Raw genomic sequence first — 23,677 nt, forward strand, 5'->3', positions numbered from 1 at the left:
AATTAAAAAATCCAGTAACATCACGTATTCAAACAGTTTTACAAAGCACAACACAAAAAAAATAAAATATGTTTTGATTAAAAAGGGGAGGCACAGCGCATTTTGTAGTTTTCCGGTGATGACGACATATTTAGAAGATTTGTAGTTCCTGTATTATTTTTTTTTTCCGGAAATGGCTAAGACATGACCCGCCCTGCTCTGCCTCTGATTGGTTGACCATGATATGCTCGCCAACCAATCGAACGGAGGCAACGAGTACTGGCCAATCAGAGACAGGGTAGGGCGGGTCATGCCTTTTGCCGTTGTATGATTGGTAGAAGCCCAGCATCCTCCATGCTTCCTGTCAGACAGTTACATTTGTAGGTGAGTGAATTAAAGATGCTCTAAATTAAACAAGTTTGTATTTCAAACCAGCACAACTGCAAAGTCGTGTTTTACTCACCGTCAGTAAAGAGCAGTGACGTTAAACAGCTCAGTGAAAGCTTTAGTAACTCGTGGATATGGTTAGGCTAGTTAGCTAAGTGGCTAAGGTACTTCACGTGTGTTAGGCTAACTGGGGATCACTGTCGTTCAAACTGGTTGTGGTTTAGATATTGTAGGTAAGTGTAGTTGTGTCAATCTTTTTAGAGATTCTCGCATGGCTGGCAGCAGGATGAAGCTGGAGCTGTCCCGTGTAGTTCAGGGAAGATGTCGGCTGGGAGTCCTGAAGGAGCTCGGCAGGACGGGGCAGCAGTCTCTGGAAGTCCCGGGATGTCTGCTGCACACACACCTGGGCACAGTGCCCCACCTCACCCAGGACTCAATGCAGACCCTGAGCAACCTCCCCTCTGTCACCCAGGTCACCCTGTCCCATATGTAAGCTGAACTCATCTCTCTCTCACACACACACACACACACACACACACACACACACACACACACACACACACACACACACACACTAACTACTGTCTTATCAGTTGGACACAGACAGGTAGGACCACATTAAAACCAGTAGAAACACTTTATAAACAGGCTGTCATCATTGAAACATTTTAACTCGATATGACTTCTTAAACTGGGAAAAACATGATCAAATTTGCAGTTATTTTACTTGTGTATGAACATTTTTATATTCTGCCCCCCAAGTCCACTCAATGAATTCATAAATACAAAACAAAACAAAACTCATCAACAACAGCCACTACCATGGTGGATTGTAAAAAAAACTCATAAAAAAGTACCTTTGGGCAGTCAGCTTTTTCCTATCGCCAAGCACACACATCTGGACAATCGAACATGCTGTCATAATCTGGAGTAGTGGTTATGCCAATGTTTCACAATTTCTCTGCTATTGTACCTTTTAATTGTGCTTAAATACTTATGGGTCTGTGCTTATCTGCCCTTATGTGTTTTCTTTTAATATCATCAACCTGCCAGAGATTTCAGATACAAAATTAACTTGCATGGCTAAATCTGGCACATTTACATGGTGGCTCATGTTAATTAATGGGCATTTTCGCTTCTTTAATTAAATAATCATAACGTAAGAAAGACAAACACAACTCTCTCTAAAATCTAACTGTTTTTTTCCTTTCTCAAGAGCAGAGCATCAAGAAGTATTGGAGGAGTTTAAGGATGGATTCAAGAAGTTTGCAGGTACATGTTTGTTCTTCCTCTAACCTCCCTCAGAACCACTTATTTACCAGAGTGTAATGAGGAGTAGAGCAAGACATTTTTCACACACAGGTTAATATAGTAGCAGCTTATCGTATTTACTACAGCAGCCAGTCAGTGCTGAAATGCTATTGTTAGCAAAGCGTGTTCATACAAATAGTTTATTAAAAACTTTTTATGTTGAGATTTGAAGTTCCTTCTCGGCCTTGAAAACAACAGTCTCAACACGTCGGTCACACTGTTAGCTGTTCTAATCCTTCAGTCTCAATTTTAGTTTAAAGCCAATGGGATGAGAAATCCATAAAGCGTGTGTGATACAATCGAAAGCTCCACAACAGCTACTGGGTTTGACCTTGTGGAAGGAACAGCTCCTTCCTATCTCCAGGCCTTGGTCAAGCCCTACACCCCCGCCCGACCACTTCGCTCTGCTGCCTCGGGGCGACTGGTTGCCCCGTCGCTCAGAGGTCCCTGCGGCCGATCCACCCGGTCACAGCTTTTTTCTGTCCTGGCCCCTCAGTGGTGGAATGAACTCCCCACTGACCTCAGGACAGCAGAGTCGCTGCCCATCTTTAGGCGCAGGCTGAAAACTCACCTCTTCAAGAAGTACTACCCTGAGTCTTCCTCGTAGCACTTATTGTACTCGTATTAGTCTGTTGCAATTATTGTTTTTGTAGTAATTTGCCTCTGCACTATACTTTTGCTCTGGTTTATGCTTTAAGATGCTTGTTTAAGAAAGGAGATGCACTTATGACTAGTAGTTCTCTTGAATACCTATGTTGAATACACTTCCTGTAAGTCGCTTTGGATAAAAGCGTCTGCTAAATGACTGTAATGTAATGTGGAGCGCTTTTTTCAACATCTTTTTATTTGTTAAAGAGAGCGAGGGCAATATTGGATATTTTTCCCCCTCCCCTTTAATGGACCGCTCAGTATGTCTCTGCTGACGAACATGGCATTTGAACTGTGCTGTGTTTCCGTCTCTTAACCGAAGCAGCTTTGGTATTCATTAATAACATGTCTGTTTCTCACACTGTCAACACAACAAGTAAAATCATATTCATGTCAAAGATTAAGAGGCTGTACTGGAGGAAAGGGACTGTTTGTTGAACTATTTCAATTTCATTTGTTGCTGTTTTGCACCAATGTTATTGTTATTCAACCCTTTGCATTAGCTGTATTTTTAATAGCTACCACATCAGAAGAGCCTCCGCCAGGCTCAAAATCCTGTACTGGTGTGACTAGTTGATGTGTTTGATGTAAATGTCATCAAATACATCATTTCATGCACAAATTTATTCTGAAGAGCCTGGGGCTATTCCCACCGGATAGATTGGAAAGACTGGAGCAAATTGCTTCTAAATATATGGTATGCTGAGTTCCATATTGAAAAGCTGATAAGCTCCATGAGCCTGACAAAAAGTGTTGGCGTTTTGAGTAATATTAATAAATGCCCCAGAACAGTGACCTCACTTAGTGCTGTACGACAGTAGCCTTGGTTTTCTGCCTGAAGCAAACAAATTAGAAATGTAATCACTTGTTCTAAACTGTCAGGGGATTACTACTGTGCTGTCTCTGAAGTCTCAGAAGGGAAGAGCAGTGATTGAATAATTAGAAATAATAACAGCATTTTCTGCTATTAGGACCTTTTTGTTTTCTCACCTTTTGATCTCCGGCTGCAGCTGGGTTTGCTGATAAGGCCACACCTCATTCCTCTCTGCCGACTCCTCGTCACATTAACATTCAGTAATGAAGCTTCCCACTCTGTCACCTCGCTTCGAGCTCTGTCTCTGAGTGATTTGCATTGATTTTCGTTTTCTGCAGATCTTCGTGATACTGTGTTGTACTGCTCGCTTCACGACCCTGCGACTCCCTGCCCAACGGGTTACACCACTAACAAGGTGAGAAGAAGCCTTCTTGAAGGAATAGTTCCACATGTTGGGAAATGCGCTTATTCCTTTTTATGCCGAGTTTAGAAGAAGAAAATGAGAGTATAAATACCACACTCATATCTTTTTACTTAACATGTAGCTTTCCATCAGACTAGTTGCAGTTGCTTGGTAACCAGCGGATACTAAGCCCAAGAAATACTCATAACACACAACCCCCCCATAAAAGCACACTTATGTCGTTTGGGACTTTGTTAATTAGTGAGCTTCAGTTGCCTTCAGACAGATCCATGCTCATGTTTTTGGTCTATTATCTCTGTACATTGCATATTCTTTTTATTTTCAATAATGTGAAACTTTGCACATGACCTTGAATATATTTTACACATTCTTGCCTAGCTCTTACCTTTTTCAACAGTTACATGATACATATTTTCAATTTTAATTACTAATTCCATCTTTTTTTTCTTACAACAAATAAGCAAATTCCTTTAATGGGAAAATCTACTTGGCAATAAACTGGATTCTCATTATAATTTCTGGTCCTTATGCTAAACTAAGCTACACAGTTGCTGTTAGATCGGTATTAATCTTCTCATCCAACTCTTGGCAAGAAAACAAATATGTGTCTCTCACAATGCCAAAATGTTTAATGAGAATTAATTCACTAAAGCTGTTGTTTCATCTCAAGCGTGTGTGTTTTTACATTTCTGGGGGTTGTTATTAGACGGTGTCAGTGTGGGGCAGCGGTGGGCGGATAGAGCTGACGGTGGCTAAGTTCATGGCTCTCCAGAAGACCGTGCAGCCAGACTGGTACCAGAGCATGGCAGATGGAGAGACTTGGCAGAACAACACCTCCCGCAAAAGGGTTCGAAAATCAGTGGATCGAACTCTTGCCCACTTGGATGAGTGTCTGTTGGAGCACCAAAAATCACAGGTACGCACAGACAAGCAGCAGTCTACACAGACGCCTCCCTGTTCTATTACATTTGTGAATCAGTCATGCACGGCACAAACACACAGGACAAGGATTGATTGTTTGGTGGGTTTTGTGTCGCGGGTGCTGCTGTGCTGCGGCTTGAAACACGTTGAGATTAGGAGGAATACATTAATGAGTACATATGTTATCAGTAGGTGTGTAAAGGCTGAGCATCAAGCATGAATAATGGAACTAACTTTTCTTCATATTTTTAAAAGCAGTGAAACGCTATATCATTTCATGATAGAGAAAACAAAGCTGATCCACATGAAGAGGTGCAGGAGATGTTATATGACACCTCAACTCAGTTATGCTTCAGAGGAGATCATTTTTTTTCTTTAGTCCTAGAGAATGTAGCTTGATTTATAGGAAATTGTTTATTGTATTTTTATGTTTTGCTCGCAGTATTCTGAGGTGTGTCTTTTATACACGGTTTTATTTTGTGTGTACATTTCACTGCCTGTATGTCTTTGAGATGTGCTCTTTTGTGTATTTTATTGCCTGGACGGGAACCAAATTTCCCCTGGCACAATAAATGTGCAAGTGTAGAATTATGTTGAGCTGAGAGCCAAACAACTGACAGCGTACTTCAGGTAATTCTTGACATCAACATTGTACCGAGTGAGCTGCTTGATTGCTACTGAGCTCCACTCCCCACCCCCAACGGCATCTTTCCTCCTCGTGATGTGCACTCAACTTCATGTTGAGTCATCAGAATACAGATGGGCTGTGACTAGAATAAAATATATATTTTGATGCACTTGAGGTAAATTTCATTATGTCCCTGCATGCCGCACTTGTGGTTATAAAAAAGGACATTTATGTTTCACTATACATTTTTCCTCTCTCCTTCTTTTTCTTGCTCTGCTTACTATCTTTCGTAGTTTCTTTCTGTCAGCTGTTTAATCACCAAACTTTCTGTCATTGCCAGGAGTTGGAGGGAGTCGAGGTGTTCGGGGTGGTGGAGGGAGGAGACATTCTGGAAGAAAGGGTACGCTCAGGCAGGGAGACAGCCAAGAGGCCTGTGGCCGGATTCTGCCTGGACGGCCTGCAGACGGGCTGCATGGACCAGAACCTGAGGAACCAGCTCATCACTGCTGTGACCAAGGAGCTGCCTGAGGACAAACCAAGGTCAGCTTGTGACTGTGGAATAAATGTATTTATTGATTACAGTTGTAATGGGAGATGTTTAACTGGAAAAAAGTCACAGAAATCATTAAATCAGCTGCAAACAAAAGGAGGCATATAAGCTGGGTGGACGAATGGTCCCCTGTTATTTTTCATGCATGCCTTATATTTAATCACCAGTTTAGAAACAGCCTGAAGATGCTCTAAATCAATACAGAAACAAAAAGAAAAACACCCGTATTGATTTTCATCATTAATGAATGTGTTGATTTTTATTCTTCGTTTACTCAACAAAAGGATTAAAAATGTCTATTACCATTTTAAAGTGATGTTTTAAAATAGAATCATTAGTCAAGTATTCTATTTAGAGCTGCGTCTCACAATTCCTTTCGATATATGATTTCTTTTTCTGATTGATCGCACAGCCTAAAACATTGGGAAATAGTGAAAATGTCCACCAAAGGGACATCTTCAACTGACATGTTTTGTCAAACCAAAGTCCAACATCTGAAATAGCACCAAATCCTCATATTGGAGTAGCTGAAACCAGAGGTTTTGAGTTTTTCGCTTGAAAAATGACTTAAATTTTGCAAATTAATTTTCTGTTGATCAAGGAATCACTTAATTGACTAATCGATTGAGATCTAATTAGATTAGTAATATAAACTGGAAGAAAATAACCAACTCTTTATATTGGGCAATCTCTAACAATGACATTCTCAATATTTGTACTGATTACCAAAATGATTAATCACTAATCAATCATTAAATAGTTTTTAGTAAATTTACAAACCAGTGATGTGTGATTCAGTGACGGAGTGGGCCCAGTTGGTGGGTCATTTTCAATCAGTAAATGAACCTGCTTGATTGGTTACAAGTATAAACCCAGCAGCTCTTTTTTGCCCCCCCACAGCGGTCATTATCTCAGCTCACTCTTAAAGAATAGTGCCAGTGCCATTTACCGGTAGTCTTTATCTACTTTACTACTGTCCTTCTTTAGTTTACTGTTCTCCAAGAATAATTATGTCTGCTGACATTCATATTTAAAAATCTAAAATGTACAACGCTCTAGTTGAAACTGCCAATTGTTCTAGCAAACAAACAGCTAAACAAAACAGCAGCACGTTTAGAGGATCATATTCTGATTGCGACATGTGATAATGTCCCATAACTGAGACCAAGGAGAGCATGATATAGTCTTCTATTCAGTTCAAAATATGCAGTTTACACTCATGCTGAAAAAAGCGTTGCCAGTTTTTAGTAGTCTTTCATATGTAGAGTTAGTTGACTTCTTCCATTTTACAATTGTAATTGAATAAGAGCTGAAAGGATTCGTTGTTAGTTAATCGTTAATCTAGGGCTGGGCGATAATTCATTGTCTTTCTATTTTCTGATGAACTTATGAATTGAGATACCGTGATGCACAGTTACGTTATCTAAATTGATAATAACAAGCACATACTAACTCAAATTTCTCAGAAAATCTGATCATTTTGCACTTAAATTCTTAATAATTCACACAAGAGTATACAAAATAGGGGTTACCATGTAACTATGTAAGTAGACTGTTTAATTATTTATTGATTACCAGAAAATATGCTTTATTGTGATAAATATTAATATTGTGATATGATAGTACCTAAATCAGATTTTGGACATAGCGCCCAGCCCTACGTTGATCAATGTTTTTCCAGCAAAATCAGTCTCTAGTTCCAGTTTGTTCAATATGAGGATTTGGTGTTCCCCAATATTTTACACAAATTGAATGTCGTTGGGACTGTTGGTGGGAGAAGACAATTCATTTTGAAGACGTCACCTCATGCTCTTGGAGATTGTGATAGACGAGCTTCACTATCATCATATAAAAATAACTAATCTAATAATTCTAAAGGTAATTGACACATTCATTTAATGAAAATAAATGTTAGTTTTAGCCCTAAATATAATCTTGGATTAAGATTAAGTACTAATGGGCATAACGATGAATTAGAAAAATGATCTAACCAATGTTTAATCCTGTGGAAGGATTTTGTATAAAGATGAATGTAAAATGCTTCTTCTACAGATATTAAAAACAGCCCCAAAGTTTCTAGGTTCTCCAAACTACATAAGCCTTTTGCCTTTCAGAGCGTTTTCACTGGAGTCTGTCTCACATGAGCGCTCCTCTCACGGAGGTGATGGAGGAGCACAAGTTTGCTTGTGAACAGGCTCCTTGGGTGCTGGTTGTTCTGGTTTTGGAGTTGTTGCTTCCTACTGGAATAGTCGAGTGGAGTCATTATCAAATGCTAAATTGGGCTTGACCTTGACGCCTGCAGGCAGAGAGTCAGCGGGAGCCTGTTAACTGAAAGCCCATGACGAGCACCACCACACAACGGTGCAGATGTTGTTAGAGGGTAATATGTTGTATAAGCTTGAGTGGGTTGCATTAACCCTAAGAGACCCACATAGACCCATTTTTGTCCTTTTTTTTTAGGGGGGTCCGCCAATTTTTAGGGGGAGATAGCAGGTCAACGTCATATATGCCACATAACAGAAGATTAATTTGAGATGCAGCTCAGCTGTGTATGTCAAGTTGTTCTAGTCATAAATCAGAGATAAAAATGTATTAATTAATTATGTCTCATAAGTTGTTGCAGCAATTTTTAGGTTGATTTGGTGCTAAATGTAACACTTTTTTTTTTACCACTGGAGAATTGATTCAAATGATCAAAAATCCATCCAAAATACCACATAAATACACCAAGATCTCAAGAAACACCATAGAAATATCAAAGCTGTGATTTGGTATCTGAAACTTGATATTTAGCAAAAATGGCTTTTTTTGGCAATTGGACGCTGAGAATTCTATTCTGTAAATTGCTCAGAAACCCCCTTATTGTCAATATACCTTGTCCATTACCAAAGCCATACATCTTCTGAATGCCAAAGATATATAGCTTGTGTTTGTAAAGAAACCACAGCAAGTAACTGTGGTGGGACTAAAATAGACTTTGGCGGGCTGCCACATTCTGGGTAATTAATGGGAAACACTGTGATACCAGTATTATACCAGTATTCACTCCAGCTGTAAGACTGAGCCTGCTACAGCTTCTTAAATACAGTAGTGTCGGCAGGGACAGTTCTCCAAGGGTTAATCTCTATGATTTACTTAATTTTTGATTCAGTGTTTTCTGCTGTCTGTGTGTGACTCTCAGACTGCTGCAGGGTGTTGGACGACCGGATGAGGTGCTGGCATGTGTGGAGGCCGGTGTGGACCTGTTCGAGGGTTTCTTCCCCTTCCAGGTGACAGAGCGAGGCTGTGCTCTTTGCTTCAGCTTCGACATCTCCCCGGACCCAGAGCTCGCAGATAGAGCGCCCCCTACAGGTGTGGTGAATTGCTGTGCGGAGGTAGTTTTGTTTAAACTTTTTAGAGGGTAATTCAATATATCTGACGAAGCTAAACCGAATTAATGAAAGAAAGTTTAACTTAATTGGCAGCTGTTGTGCATTGAAGGATAATTATCTTCTTATTGACCCTTCACTTAGTCCCGACCTTGAACGCAGATTGGCCACTCATAGTGTAGCTTCGGCATGCTGTGACTGGAGTCTGACAGTTTACCGGCTGTTTCAAATTTTGTTCATTTATAGATGTTTTTTTGGATTTCAAGCTAGTCATGGTTAAATGTTAAGTAAAAGTGATACACGTTACCCAGGTACACCTTTCTAAAATGTTACATTTCTGCATTAAAACCTGTGGGATTACATTAGCGGAGTACGTTAGCATAACATTAACTAGCGTTGGCACGTTTGTGCTACGCATGCTACTGACGGTATACTGAATCGCTACACATGCTGCTTTTTTTTTTTTAATGATCGTAACAGTGCAGTAGGACCTACCCAGTTGTGTAGCTACAGGTATGTAGTCGAGGTAAAAATGAAGGTAGGGGTCAAGGATGAGTCTGATCCATGCAGGGGGAAGGGGGAAGGGGCCAGCCCACACGTATGTATATGGTGCCTCAACACCAAATTCCATTAATAAAACAGCCTATTTCATTGTTAATGATTTTACATGTATTCTCTCTCTCATATACTCGAGCCTCATTTTGATCTTGTAACATGAATCGAACATCAGTAGATGTAGATCAAGCTTGTTAACTCTCAGCTGCTCTAACCTTTCCATTTAATCTGCATCAACCCTCCCTCCACACTATGCTGTTTCAGGATTTCCATTACAAATGCATTGTTTCATACACTGCACTCTCTTTTCAGGCAGTAGTTCATGTAACTGCTATTGTTTTTAGATATTAGCATTTAATATTACGCTTTTGAATCAAGGTTTGATTCAAAATTTCAAAAGGGTACAATTCTGCTCTTGTCAAACCAAATGACTTTTCAGGTAAAAGAACCTTGCCTAAAGCCCAAAAATTACTTTTTTAAAGTGTGATAAAGGAAATTACCCCGAAAAGATGGAAAACCCTGGCGTTCTATTCACAAGTTTGGAACATAGTCCTAGAGCGAACTGACGTGTCACAATGTAATTGGGAGCTCAGGTATGGGGCCTCTCTAACTAGATGCTTTTGGATTTGAATGAAACCTCGATGAAATGAGCTTGTGGTAGAGAATTATGAATTATCTCACCATGTTAGTTTACGTAACATCATTTCTGTGTATAAAGGAGATGTGAACAAAGCAATGAGTAAATATTTATTGTTGTTTATAGGTAGAGATCATGTCAGGTTTGGATGTCAGAAGGGGCACAACTCGGAAGTTATTAATAGTACACAGTAGGGTGGAACAATTAATCAAATTCAAATTGACATCACAATGAAATAGAAAGCATTTATTTTTTTTATTAAAAGCTTGATAAAAAACTTTGACATCTGAGAGCAAGAGTAGAAAAAAAACAACTTGTATATTTCACATACATTTTTTTATATTACATTACATTACAGTCATTTAGCAGACGCTTTTATCCAAAGCGACTTACAATCAGTAGTATATTACATATCATTCACACACTGATGACACCATCCAGTCCACACCGATGGCAAGCCTTCGGGAGCAACTTGGGGTTAAGTATCTTGCCCAAGGACACATCGACTGCCGAAGCCGGGTATCGAACCACCGATCCTCTGATTGGAGAACTACCTTGCTCTCCACTACGCCACGTGATCAATATATATTATTGATCACACCAGGTCTGTTGTTCTGCAGTGCTTGGTTGTTCTACTTTTTCTAGTTTTCTGTAAAATAAGTTATGATGATTATATTACATGTTTACATGTTTTACAGGCTTGAAAGCATCAATATTCTACTCTGATTGAAGCTATTTACATTTTAATAGCTAAACAAATATATTTTATTAATATTAAATGCATCAATTCATCTCATTTCCTTACAGCACACAGGCCTGACCGACATGAAAGAGCAGTTCACATATTGACTGTATCTCATGCTGTGTTTGTTATTCAATACAATTATGTATTGATTGTGTACAGTGAACAATACAAATAAGGAACTTTAAAAAAACGCAATAATGGTCTAAAAATATCCCAACAATATTTCCCCATACTGTCCAGCCTGTGTACAGACATGATTAGATATGCCCAATAATGAGCCGAGCTTTTGGCAGTTTCTATAGGAGAAGCCTGTGATGCTGAGCTGAAAATGCTGAAAGATTTTCCTGGTGCTCATAGAAACATAAGGGGCCGTTCATCTCACAGCAGAGAGGCTGTACAGACTTTTCTCTAATTGCACCATGTTTAACCAGACTTAAAAGGTTCAGAGTAAAGACCTTGCAGAGTGTCTTCAGTGAAGGAACAGTCCTTTTATCTAATTTTTAAATTGGTGAGAACCAGAGCAAGAGGAAGTCTGACTGCTGGTAGAGCCAGTTTTCACATAATGAATAGTGTGTGTGTGTGTGTGTGTGTGTGTGTGTGAATGTCATGTTTCCCAGCAGATGATGGATTTCTTTAGCTTTAAAAGCAGAGCTGGATCTAATGGCTATTGAAGTTATTTGTTTGTTTGTGTGTGTGGTGGCAGTGTGTGTGTATTTTCTAGCCCCAGGTCAGTTGAGGTAATTGGGTAGAAGGAAATTCGGCTGGTAAATCAGTGGTGCATCCCATAGCTGTTAAGGTAACAAGAAATACTGGGCCCGTCGCTCTGATTGTTGTCCCAAGTGAAAAGCTAAAGAATGTTATGACAAGAGCTGAGGGAAATGGCCTGCTGAAGACTTTGTGCTTCATTAAAAAGCTGCGTGAAAGCACGTCTGACAGCTGGAGTGAAGTTCAGTATCCGGCAGCATCTAGTGTCAGACAGCATTAATCGATTCTGCCCAGGGTGCGTAATGCAGTTCAGTGGAGGTGAGAGCTGTGATGGTGTCAAACCTGAAGAGAAATTCTAATTCCCCTCTCAGCCAATTACAAAAATCCTGTGGGGGGGAACTTTCCAGTTAAGACCCTTTTTGACACTGCAGACCATATGCAATTTCAACCCCTTCCTTCCCTTTCACCCTCTGGAAGTTATCTTTAGAACTCATCATCGGATCTAACTCTTATCCCCTAACTACACTTCATCCACCTAGTCTGCCCTAAAAGCCAAAACGCTACAGTACAAATTTTGTCAAAATTGAGATTGAGTTAAAACCAGAATAAGGTAAACCATAATATGAAAATGTATTATGCCATATTAGAAACGTGTAATTTCAGGGGAACAAACAGCATTTATAGGAATAGACAACAGTGGTAAAAACCAAACTGCAGCTCTACAGCAAGTTATGGCTCGGAGGTGAGGTAGCCTTAACTTAATATTATCATAATGAGGATCAAAAGGTAACTCCTGATAAGCTAGTCCTGCTAACCTAACTAGCCTAGCTTATCAGAGAGGCAGTAACTGCCATCACTGTAGTCTCTGACTCCGCTGAAATGATTTGATGTCGTTAAGTGCCTTAAACTGCATTCTCTCGACTGGACATCAGGGGCGACTCCTTCGGTTACAAAAAAAGGTCTGATTGTGTAGAAATATGATAAAACGACTCTTTCTCACTTAATTTATTACCTCAGTAATCGTTGTAAACATGAGTTTATTTTCTCAATTGCTAGTTTAAAGTCTTAATACAGCGCAATGGTTTTTTTGTAAATTGTTGTCCCATTTATAGTAAATAAGACCACAGAGCAGCTTTAGGGCGGGGTTACCTTTTGATTGACAGGTTGCTACCACAACGTTTTCCGGTCTTATAGTTGTCGTGTGTTTACGTCTTAGAACTTTAACCCTTTCACACTGTGATTTTAGTTTATTAGTTGTTATAAGTTAATTATAACATTTTATTTTCTTAGATATTTCTTGTTTCGCGTACAAAACATACAGTAAAAAAAACTATATCGTTAATGGGTTGAGCTACCTTTTCAATTACATATTTAAATATATTTAATTAAGGATGAATTAATTAACCTTGCTGAATTGTCCAAACGGAAAGGAAGTATGATGATGAAAACACATTATCTTTGTGGGTGTGTTTTCTTTGCATCCTTTGAAGTGTCAAAACATTGAGTGCATGCATGCAAAAAGGTTTCCAACGGTCTGCTTCTCAGTTTGGCTAAGCCTTTTTCTGTTCTGCTCTGTGCTTTTGAAAGACAGAACTGCTCTTCAGCATAAGTAGCTTCTCCCTTCTTTACATCTTATTAGTTTTGGTCAAGCCGCATTTTGTTCCTGGTACTCTCTCATCACCCCATCCTTAAGCTAAATTCCATTTTATGCTCTGTTTATACACTGTGTTGCCCTCCGCTTAACCCGTTTCGGATGGCGCTAAACCCATTTTGCTCTATTGTTGCTTTTTTAAACTCTTTCTTTAATCATATGCCTTGTTATGGACCATTTTCTTCCTTTGTCTCTTTCCTTCCTCCCTTTAGTTTCATCTTCCTTATATTCCTCGTGTGTGTAACTGTAGTATACCCTCCTGTGAACAACAGCCCTCTGGATAAAACACGCTCTTTATCACCTCCGGTTACTTCTCTATTCTCATTAAATTAAGTGAACACCCTCCCCTTATGTGTAAAACAGGCTTTGGTTGTCAGAACATAGACAGTAAGTAATTATATTATAACGGGGGAGAGAATATAGGACACCGCAGTGTTTTAAAAGGGGTCAAGCTACACTATGTGTTCCTGTGTTATCTTTTGCTGCCGGGCTGATAGAGCTATGATGTTTTCTATGTAGGGAAGTATTTTCTGCTAACAAATGAGATTATGGTGTGAATAGTTTGTGTTGAGCTGAGATTAATGCGATGCATGTTTGCTTTGCTAGTGCTGGAGCTGGAGGAAGAGAGGGACACGTCGGGAGAGACTCAACAGAATGGAGATTTAAATCCTGATGATCAATTGCGGATGACGTCTTTTGAGATCAATCTCAAAGACAAGAGGTTTGTGGCAGCTATCATAAAACCCCAACGGGTTTCGAAAGTCGCAATGTGTGCTGAATCAAGAAAACTTGGTTTACATTTACGGTGCCTGTTCATGAATTCTACTTATTTGAACGTTCTTTGAACTTCTATCCAGATACAAAGATGACTTCAGGCCCCTGGTTGAGGGGTGTGGCTGCTACTGCTGTAAGAACCACCAGAGGGCGTACCTGCACCACCTGCTGGTGACCAATGAGCTGCTGGCTGGAGTCCTGCTAATGATCCACAACACAGCCCACTATCATGCCTTCTTCGGCGCCCTGAGAGAAGCTCTGGCCAATGATAAACTGGACATCCTTAAGAGACGAGTACTTAGGGAGGGAGGCGGGCAGGCAGAAATAAATGCCTAAGACTGATCAATCAGAATGATTGGATAGGGATTGATCCTGCTTTTCCTCTCAAGGATCACTGGACTGACATGGCCAGATTCCATCAAAGCATCTGCCTTACTACTGCAGAGACCTTGAGACCAAGTGCCTCCATATGTCTCAGAAGCACATTTTAAAAAGAGGAGGATGAAAAGACATCACAGCATATAAAGACGACCATTTGATGTTTGTCCCTTGGGTTTCACACCAGGAGATACTTCCTTCAGCTTGTGTATTGATCAGAGCAGATAGCCAGGAGAAGTCAGGGCGAGGTGGCTGTGAAAAAGGCAAGACAGGAGGTCAAGAGGGAATTTGCATAAAGAAAGAAATATGAAGATGGATGGTTGTGTACTATCGACAAAGAATCCCTTTGAGCTTTCTGTTGTGGTCTGATTATTGTAGTCTAATATCCTCTGGATTGACAGAGTATAGTTACAGTAAAGGAAAAACTTACTGAAATAGATCTTTCTTTTCTCCTGTTTTACATTACAAAGTCATGTGTATAATAGGATCTGCTTGAATCATTTTATACTTTATTCTTATCTATTGGTCAAACAATTGTAATGCGTCTTGTGCTCCATGAATATCTTTTAATGTTTTTGTCGGATTAGCTTCTCACACACGTAGTTTGACTTCTTCTTGTTGTCAAACCTACTGAATAACCAGCATGTATGATGAGATTGTGTCACATTAAACTCGCTGCTCTCAACATGCAGATGTGATGGTTGTTGTCTCTTGTGGGCTTCGTGGAGGTTAACTGAAGGTTTGAGCTGACAGCTCCACTGCTCCTGCTGCTGAAAAAAGGATAAAGATCAGGGGTAGATATGAGTCTCTACTGCCTCCCGTGCAGCGATGGAGGGAGGCTTTTTGAAGGTGAGGAGATATAATTGACTACCATACCGTGCAGATGTCTGTCGGGGACAGGGCACCGACTGAGGGAGAGGAGAGTGTGACAGATTTCTGGAACAGCTATGAGGATTTTTGTCGGACTTTAACTTTACTGCATTGAGCATTATATAAAAGTAGGTTGGAGGATTTGCTGTCATCAATAAGTGGACCAAGTGCATGAATACTTAAGAAATGTAGGCATAAAATGGGTTTTGGAAAGGCAGTACTCTATTTATGCCTGTGGGGAAAATAAGTCCAAAGCTAAAACAAGCAGTAACCTCTAGACTTATGTTTATTTTAAGGTTTAAGGCAGTAGACACAAACTAGTGTGGAGAAGGTTGTGAAGTCCTTCCCCCAGATAAGTCAGTAAAAATAGAAGCAGTGAATGGATAACACCCTTCTTTTCCCTGGATAACTGCTATTGATATTTAAAGCCAGGAACTCTCAATGGAGGTGTTTAGCAGCTAACAATTTCATTGTGTGATGTGTAGCTGACAAACATTTGTATTAAAGCATGCTCAGTAATTCTACCCTTGGTTAATATGCACTGGTTAAAACAAGGCTTCAGTCTATTTATGGCAATAATTATGCCCCTTTGAAGCAGTTCTTAATGAAGGTTGATTACTGCATTCCAACTGATTTATTTATTTAGACGGGTGTCTTCGGGGTGTCTTGAGATATATCTGAAATAAATACCTGGCTCTTTAGCTGTTACATGTCCCACAATGTTCACCAGCTAGTCTAGTCTATAACTGCTGAGCAGGTAGTGCGTGAACAGTGATCAGAACTTTTTTTCATAAAAAATATTTGCCCGCTGCAGCTGAAAATTAAACTTGTGGGCCATAAAAGAAAAGAACAAAAAGGCAATAAAATGCTCCATAAATAAGTTGATGTGGATTTTTCAGTGTTAATGAGCATCCCTTTCACATTTCATATAAAGACATTTATGAGCAGAGCTTTAAACTGGCAGTACTGCAAAGGACACCAACTATCAGACCGAGGAACATCTTTTTTAGTTTTAAGTTTGCAATGTATAATGCATAGCTATTATCTCAGTTATGTTCAGTTAACATCTTTATTGTGGGGATTAGTTCCATAAAGTGTTTGTATAAGTGGATAAACTGAAAACAAAAAAACATTTAAGAAAGACTTATTTCCATCTAGGAGCTTACATTCTTGAGAGCTGATGGTTATGTTCATTCTTTGTGTGCTTCCTTATCTGGCAGACTGAACGACATTGGGCACAATTTCCTCTCTGAATGACACAGTCAGCAGGTGGTCCTCCATAGCTCATTTCAACCAATTATACAGATGGAGAGTGCCTTTCAGGCTTGATCACTACGTGTTTCTTTTCTGTCTATCCACTCTCCTGAAAGAGTTTGCGGTTTTAGCCGAGCCTCACATTCATCCCACACTTCACACGCCAGCCGGATTGTTATCTGCTGTTGTGGCAGCACAGCATGAAAAAAGATGGGATCAGCTGTTCTCCCAAGACTACAGATTCTCATAAAAGTCATTGGTGTGAAGTACAGTTGGTGTTATCGTGGAGGAAATGATGGCCAGAGAAGGGGTTTTATCAGAGAGAGATTTTGCCATCAGAGCAGAGCATCCAGAGTCTTTACAGGAGAGAGAAAGTGCCGGTATTTGTCACTTTGAGAGGAAAGTGTTGCGTTGTAGTGCTTTGGTACCTTAAATCATTGATTTGACAAGGAGAGCTTCTGTTTGAACATTTTGTTACCACAAAGGACAAACAAAAAATGACCGCAAAGAGACACAAAATAACCACAAAGAAATTGACAATTAAAAAAGAAAGAATGACTATGAGACATAGAACTACAACGAGAAGCAAAAATGACATATAAACATTTTAAACTGATTAAATGTCTACAAAACTACGGCACAAAACAGATACAAAAAACAAAACAAAAAAGAAAGACAAAAAAATTATAAGCAGCTGTAAATGAACACAAAGATAGAAAAAACAACAACAAAGAGATACAAAATGATTACAAGGAGACACAAAAGGACCTCAAAGAGAGGAAAGCGGTCTCTCTCAGTCTGGGTGTTTTGCTGAAGGACGTGGAGTATGGAGTCATAGGAGTGGTTTGTTAAGAATCCATCTGTTTAAATAGATGTGGGAAATATAGACTTTTATTTCTTTATTTATATCTGTATATATATATATATATATATATATATATATATATATACCACCATCACCATCGGCGTCGACCATTTCCTGTCTCCAAAATGTTCGTACACATGTGTCAGAGTTTCTGTACAGCTGAGCACATTCTCCTGTCAAGTTTGTTTTTATAGATTACAGCTTTTGCGTGGGAAGTAGCGTATGCCTCTTTAAGGCCCCGTTTTGTGTATACTCAATGGTCCCTAATGAGACCCAGGTGTTTTTAATTGAATTATTTTCTTTGGATGACCAACATGTAACTCCAGATAAAAGACACTATATTTGGACCAACATGTCAAATCAGATGAGCCAATTTACTGTATATTTTCAGGCTATAGGGTGCTAATGAGAACTCATCAGTGCTTGTCCCTTGAGTCTTAAAACAATATATTATTACACATTTAATATTAAACATGACAGTAATACAACTTAAAAATGTCAACAACAACCAATATATAATTAAAATATGTATAATGAATATTAGATACCTTCATATATAAGTCCTTAAATAAAAACATGTAAAAATAAAAACTTGTGGAAATAACTAAATTAATAACCTTAATAATAAACTCTTTCAGTCCCAATACCGATAATGATACCTGGGCTTTAGGTTTTGGCCAACACTGAGTATTGATTTGATACCAGTGTTAAATTTATAATCCATATGTCTCACTGTGTGGAAGTGACTGGGATCGTTATTTTATGTCAAAAGCAACATCAGGCTTGACTTAAACATTGCTTTCCTAACTTTATAAAATACAATCAATGAAATAAATACATAGATAAAGATATACTGAATTGTTATTTATTAAAATAACGGTTTTGAATACCAGATTGGCATATTGTCACCGATACGTAATCCAGCTATTTCAGACAGTTTTGGTATCGATGCATCTCAAGAAATAATAATAGTAATAAGTGATAATATACAAGCGATAGCGCTCTGTGCAGCAGCGTGGGCGGGGCTTCAGGGTTCTGTAGACTGAGTTGATCAATTTATCAGCTGGACTTTACAGCCCTGGACTCGCTGACTTCTGCTCACATCTGCTGCTGGATGCTGAATATATTAACGTTTTATAATGCATTATCTTACAATAAAACCTTGAATTGCATCTGTGTTTGAAAGGTACTGTGACATTAAATCAACCTTCTTGCCTTAAAATCCTAAGTAACTTTAGACTTGTTGTAAACTAGCAAAATGTTCATTATTTTCTTTGGATGACCAACATGTAACTCCAGACAAACACTATATTTTGAAAAACATGTAAAATCAGTTGAGCCAATTTACTGTATATTTTCAAGCTTTACGGTGCTAATGAGAACTCACTGGCGTTTGTCCCAGGGTTTCTATATCAACAATTTATTATTACACATTTAATATTAAACATGACAACCTAAAATTTTCATTAACAACCGACTTACAAGCATGACATAATTTTTATGATTTTATTTTTTTTAAGATGTTATTTGTGTAGCTGAAGGTGTTTCAGTGGGCCTCACAGACCCAGATCAGCAGCAGGTGCCCAGCCCAAGCTCTCTAGGAAGACGAGGAAAAACTCCCCATGAACCTTAGAACAATCTAATGGACATGGGAAGAAACCTCGGGAAAGGCTATTCAAAGAGAGATCCCCTCTCCTTGGATGGCTGTGTGTGTGTGTGTGTGTGTGTGTTGGTGGTTGGTGGTTGGTGGGTTGATGGGTTGGTGGTTGATGGTTAGTGGGTTGATGGGTTGATGGGTTGGTTGGTGGGTTGGTGGGGGTTTGTGTGTGTGTGTGTGTGTGTGTGTGTGTGTGTGTGTGTGTGTGTGTGTGTGGGTGTGGGTGCATTAGTTATTGTATCTTTGTGAGGAATAGTTTCAGTTTTACACCTGAAAAGTGAAATCACTTCACATTCCAAGTGTAGAATAAAGTCTTGACCCTCAAACAGCTGTTTTAAAGTGCTGTTTAGGGGTTAAGACTGATTAATCCTCACAAGTATACAATAACAAATGTGTCTTTGTGTCCTCAGCATTGAGCCTGGCATGAGAAGAGTTTCTTGTACCACTTCTTGTTCATCTGCTTGATGGTGATCTGGCTCTGAAGATCTTCGAGCTGGGACTTCAAGGAGCTCTCGGTTGTCTGTCGCTCCTGTTCCTTCTCCTGCAGCGTCTGCTGGATGTTTTCTGTGGCCTGAAGGAGGGATAACTTCTCCTGCTGCCACTCGATGGTACGACTCTTCATCTGCTGCTCAGCCTCCATCACAGCAGCTAAGAGGTCGTTGTTTTTCTTTTCTTGATGGTCGAGCTGAACTCCAAAGGAGGATTTTTCCTGCTGCCAAAGGAGATGTTCTCTCTCTAGCTGATCTTCAAATTTGTTCTTGAGAGTAGCTATGAGGTTTTTGTTGTCTTTGTCCTGCATCTCCAGCTGTGCAAGATAGTTTCTCTGGGATGTTTCCAGCTGTGCCGTGAGGGTTGACTGTTCCTGAAAGCGTAGATGCTCAGTTTCTAACAGATCTTCTGTCCTTTTCAGAGCTGCTTCGATCCTGTTTGTCTCCACTCTCTGTTCCTCCAGCTGGGCTTGATGGGAAGTCTGGGATGTTTCTAACATCTGTGTAGCCTCCTCCCCCTGTTTTTGAAGAGAAGCTACGATCAGCTGGGCATCGTAGAGGTCCCTGCAGGTTTTGTCCTGCTTGGCTGTGAGGGAAGACTTCTCCTGCTGCCACTCAATGCTACGACTCTTCAACTGCTGCTCAGCCTTCATCACAGCAGCCAAGAGGTTGTTGTTTTTCTTTTTCTGGTGTTCAAGCTGAACCCCAGAGGAGGCTTTCTTTCTCAACGTGTCTTTCAGCAGGGAAGCTTTCTCCTGCTGCCAAAGGAGACGTTCTCTCTCTTGTTCTTCAGATTTCTTCTCGAGAGTAGCCATGAGTTTCTTGTTGTCTTTGTCCTGCATCTCCAGCTGTGCAAGATAGTTGCTCTGGGATGTTTCCAGCTGTGCCGTGAGGGTTGACTGTTCCTGAAAGCGGAGATGCTCAGTTTTCAGCAGATCTTCTGTCTTTTTCAGAGCTTCTAAGATCTTGCTGTTCTCCGCTCTCTGTTCCTCCAGCTGGGCTTGATGGGCTGACTGGAATTTCTCCAGCATCTGTTTAGCCTCCTCCTCCTGTGTTTGAAGAGAAGCTATGGTCTTCAGCTGGTCATTGTTGTTGTCCCACTCTGTTTCCAGCTGTGCTATGAGGGAGGACTTCTCCTCTTCCCACTGCAGAGTTCCAGTCTTCAGCTCCTGTTCAGCCTTCTCCAGAGCAGCCTTGAGCTTACTAATATCTTTTTTCTGCTCGTCCAGTTCAGCCAGACAGGATGCTCTGGACGTCTCCATCTCCTCCTGGGTGGTAGTTTTCTGCTGAGAGTGGAGGCGCTCAGTCTCCAGCAGGTCCTTTGCCTCTTTCAGGGCTTCTGCAGTCTTCCTGGTCTCTGCTTGTGCTTCAATCAGCTGTACTTTGAGAGAAGACTTCTCTTCTTGAAACTGTAGATGTCCATTCTTGAGCTCCTGCTCAGCCTTATCAAGAGCAGCCTTGAACTTACCATTGATGTCTACATGTTCATCAAATTTTGCCTGACAGAAGGTCTTGTATATCTCCATCTCCTCCTGGGTGATGGTTTTCTGATGAGAGTGGAGACGCTCAGTCTCCAGCAGGTCCTGTGCGTCTTTCAGAGCTACTACGATCCTGTTGGTCTCCGCTCTCTGTTCATTCATCTGAGCTTGATGGAAAGCCTGAGCTCTTTCCAGTGTCTGCTTTAATGCTTCCTGCTCTTGTGCCCGAAAGGAAGCTATCAGATGCACCTGGGATTCAAAGTAGCCACCGTTTTTCTGCTGCTGTGTTGTGAGGAAAAACTTCTCCTGTTGCCACTGGAGATGAACGGTCTTAAGCTGCTGCTCAGTCTTGTCCAGAGCAGCCTTGAGCTTACTGCTAACATCGATCTGTTCATCCACTTTAGCCTGACAGAAGTCTCTGAATGTCTCCATCTCCTCTTCGGTGGTAGTTTTCTGATGAGGGCGGAGACGCTCAGTCTCCAGCACGTCCCGTGCTTCTTTCAGAGCTGCTGCGATCTTGTTAGTCTCCGCTCTCTGTTCGTTCATCTGAGCTTGATGGAAAGCGTGAGATCTTTCCAGGGTCTGCTTTGCTGCTTCTTCCTGATTTTTGAAAGCTTCCGCCATCTTTCTCAATTCAATGCGTAGTTTCTGTGTTTGAGCCGTCTCGATATCCAGATAGCTCTCCAACTCCAACTCTACGTTAGTTTTAGCCACTGCAATCATCTTCCTTACAGCACGGAGCTCCATCTTCTTAGCCTCCACTTCATTTTGAAGGGCCTTTTTCTCTCCCTTCACTTGCTCCAACTTTACATGCTGTTCCTTGATGGTGGAGGCCTGCTGCTCGAGATCACTCTGAGCTTTCTGCAGATTTGTGTTGGTCTTTTCCAGCTGGGATTTCAGAAACTCTGAAGATTGGCCATGTTTAGCCTGAGATTCATGCAGCTGATCTTTCAGGCCACATACCTCCTTCGGCGTTTCTTGTTTCTCGTCGCTCCACTTGTTGTTCACGTTCTTTTCTTGGACATGATCGAGAAAATGTTGCAGCGAGTCCTCATCGATGTCTAGGATCACTCTCCCCTCCGATTCAGTTTGGGTGAGCCTCGCCTCGCTGTCATTCAGTTCACATCTGACTTGCTCCTCCAGTGAACTGAGGTAAAAATTAATTGGAGGTTCAACCTCCTTGGAATTGAATTCCATGTCTTCCAGCTTTGTCTCCTGCTGCTGGACCTGGGTCTTTCTTTTCAGATGTCTTTGTTGTTTCCTGCTCAGTGGACTTTCCATTGCAAGTCAAATTCGTCTCCGATCCAAACTGGCGTCTGAGTGAAATGTGTGTCAGATCAAACCTTTTGTCTCCTATTAGTAGACTATAGAAAAGCCCTTTATGACATCACAGATCATGTTCCTCTGATGATTGCCTTTAATGAGTGTTCCAAATAACATTGATTCTATCCATAGAGTCCTGGGAATTTTTGGTTGCTATGGAGACCAGTTTGAATGTTTTTGTTTATGTTTGAATGTATGAATGTATGAATGTATGAATGTAATGCTTTCTCTAATAATATATATATATATATATATATATGTGTGTGTGTGTTTGTATATTTATATGTGTGTGTGTATATATATATATATTCTCTCCTGCGCTGGTAAAAAAACATAGGCCCACCCCGGTGCATGCTGGTCCTATACCTGCCTACTCCTATCCACAGGTGCCCACAGTGTTACCCAAGTGAAAATAAATTACCAAACCCAAAACTAAGTATACTAAACAAAAACAAAAATATTATTAAACTAAATGAATGATCATCAATAGAAAAGCGATCTTAATATATCAAACAATCTAACCTAAATAAGCAAACATCTAGAATAATTACACAATATTACTTATGCATAAAATAACTAAATACTAATATCCTATAAATAGCTCCTACATTCCCGCCCCTAATTCTGCATTATCACAATTATATATTATATATATATATAACATGAACAATAACATGAACTATGAATGTCAGAATATTCTATGTGCCATGTATTAAATCTAAGTGAATCTTCTTCAGGTTATACCTACAACAAAAAAAGAAGAGAGAGAGAAATAGAGGTAGAGAAAGATAGAGGAGGAGAAAGCATCAGTCCATGATGCTAGACTGCTGCTTCCAATAGCAGACAGAGCTTCAGGCCTCTCCAGAATGCTGGTCCTTGTTTGAAGTTGCACCAGACCCTTTTCTATCTGGTCTAACATCCAAAACTTTCCCATCATCCAAAATCCTTTTGGATTTGTGGTGTCCGTAACAAGGACAATGTCTCCAGTAATGAGGCTTCTTCTTGGCCTTGTCCATTTTTGTCTCTTTTGCATCTCCAAATTGTCCTTTTTGAGGCAGAGAAACCCAGGTCCATTTATCCATCTCCTGCTTTTCAGGAAATCCTCAGCGATTGACAGCAGCACTCAGCGGCTGTTGCTGATCCACTTTGAAAAATTGAATCCTCCTTTATGACAGAGAGCATTCAAATCCTTTATCATTTGCAGTGCCTCCTCTGCTGAAGCCAAGGATTTTAGGCAGTCATCCACATAAACATGATTTTTGACTGT

The 23,677-nt window shown here is 40.2% G+C and overlaps 1 protein-coding gene across 2 annotated transcripts; it reads left to right on the forward strand.

Moving 5' to 3' along the window:
• The first annotated feature begins 301 nt into the window (after positions 1 to 301).
• Positions 302 to 15,147, forward strand: qtrt2 (queuine tRNA-ribosyltransferase accessory subunit 2). Of its 2 annotated transcripts, none has more exons than XM_054623112.1 (9): positions 302 to 363; positions 628 to 855; positions 1,583 to 1,638; positions 3,478 to 3,554; positions 4,270 to 4,479; positions 5,453 to 5,652; positions 8,844 to 9,013; positions 13,930 to 14,044; positions 14,181 to 15,147. In XM_054623112.1, exons 2-9 carry the CDS (start codon positions 638 to 640, stop codon positions 14,431 to 14,433), a joined length of 1,299 nt encoding a protein of 432 aa, XP_054479087.1. In that variant the 5' UTR covers positions 302 to 363; positions 628 to 637; the 3' UTR covers positions 14,434 to 15,147. The 2 variants fall into 2 exon arrangements, with proteins under 2 accessions (XP_054479087.1, XP_054479086.1); XM_054623111.1 differs by having other exon boundaries at positions 315 to 359.
• The last annotated feature ends 8,530 nt before the right edge of the window (positions 15,148 to 23,677 follow it).

Source organism: Anoplopoma fimbria, chromosome 21 (genome assembly GCF_027596085.1).
Source record: "Anoplopoma fimbria isolate UVic2021 breed Golden Eagle Sablefish chromosome 21, Afim_UVic_2022, whole genome shotgun sequence".
NCBI classification, from domain to species: Eukaryota; Metazoa; Chordata; class Actinopteri; order Perciformes; family Anoplopomatidae; genus Anoplopoma; species Anoplopoma fimbria.

Excerpts from the sequence above, each read along its gene's own strand:
- qtrt2 (XM_054623111.1), top strand. The coding sequence starts at position 334 with ATGCTTCCTGTCAGACAGTTACATTT. Across the intron at positions 360-627 it reads CCTGTCAGACAGTTACATTT|AGATTCTCGCATGGCTGGCA; the intron begins GTAGGTGAGTGA and ends CAATCTTTTTAG. Across the intron at positions 1,639-3,477 it reads TGGATTCAAGAAGTTTGCAG|ATCTTCGTGATACTGTGTTG; the intron begins GTACATGTTTGT and ends CGTTTTCTGCAG.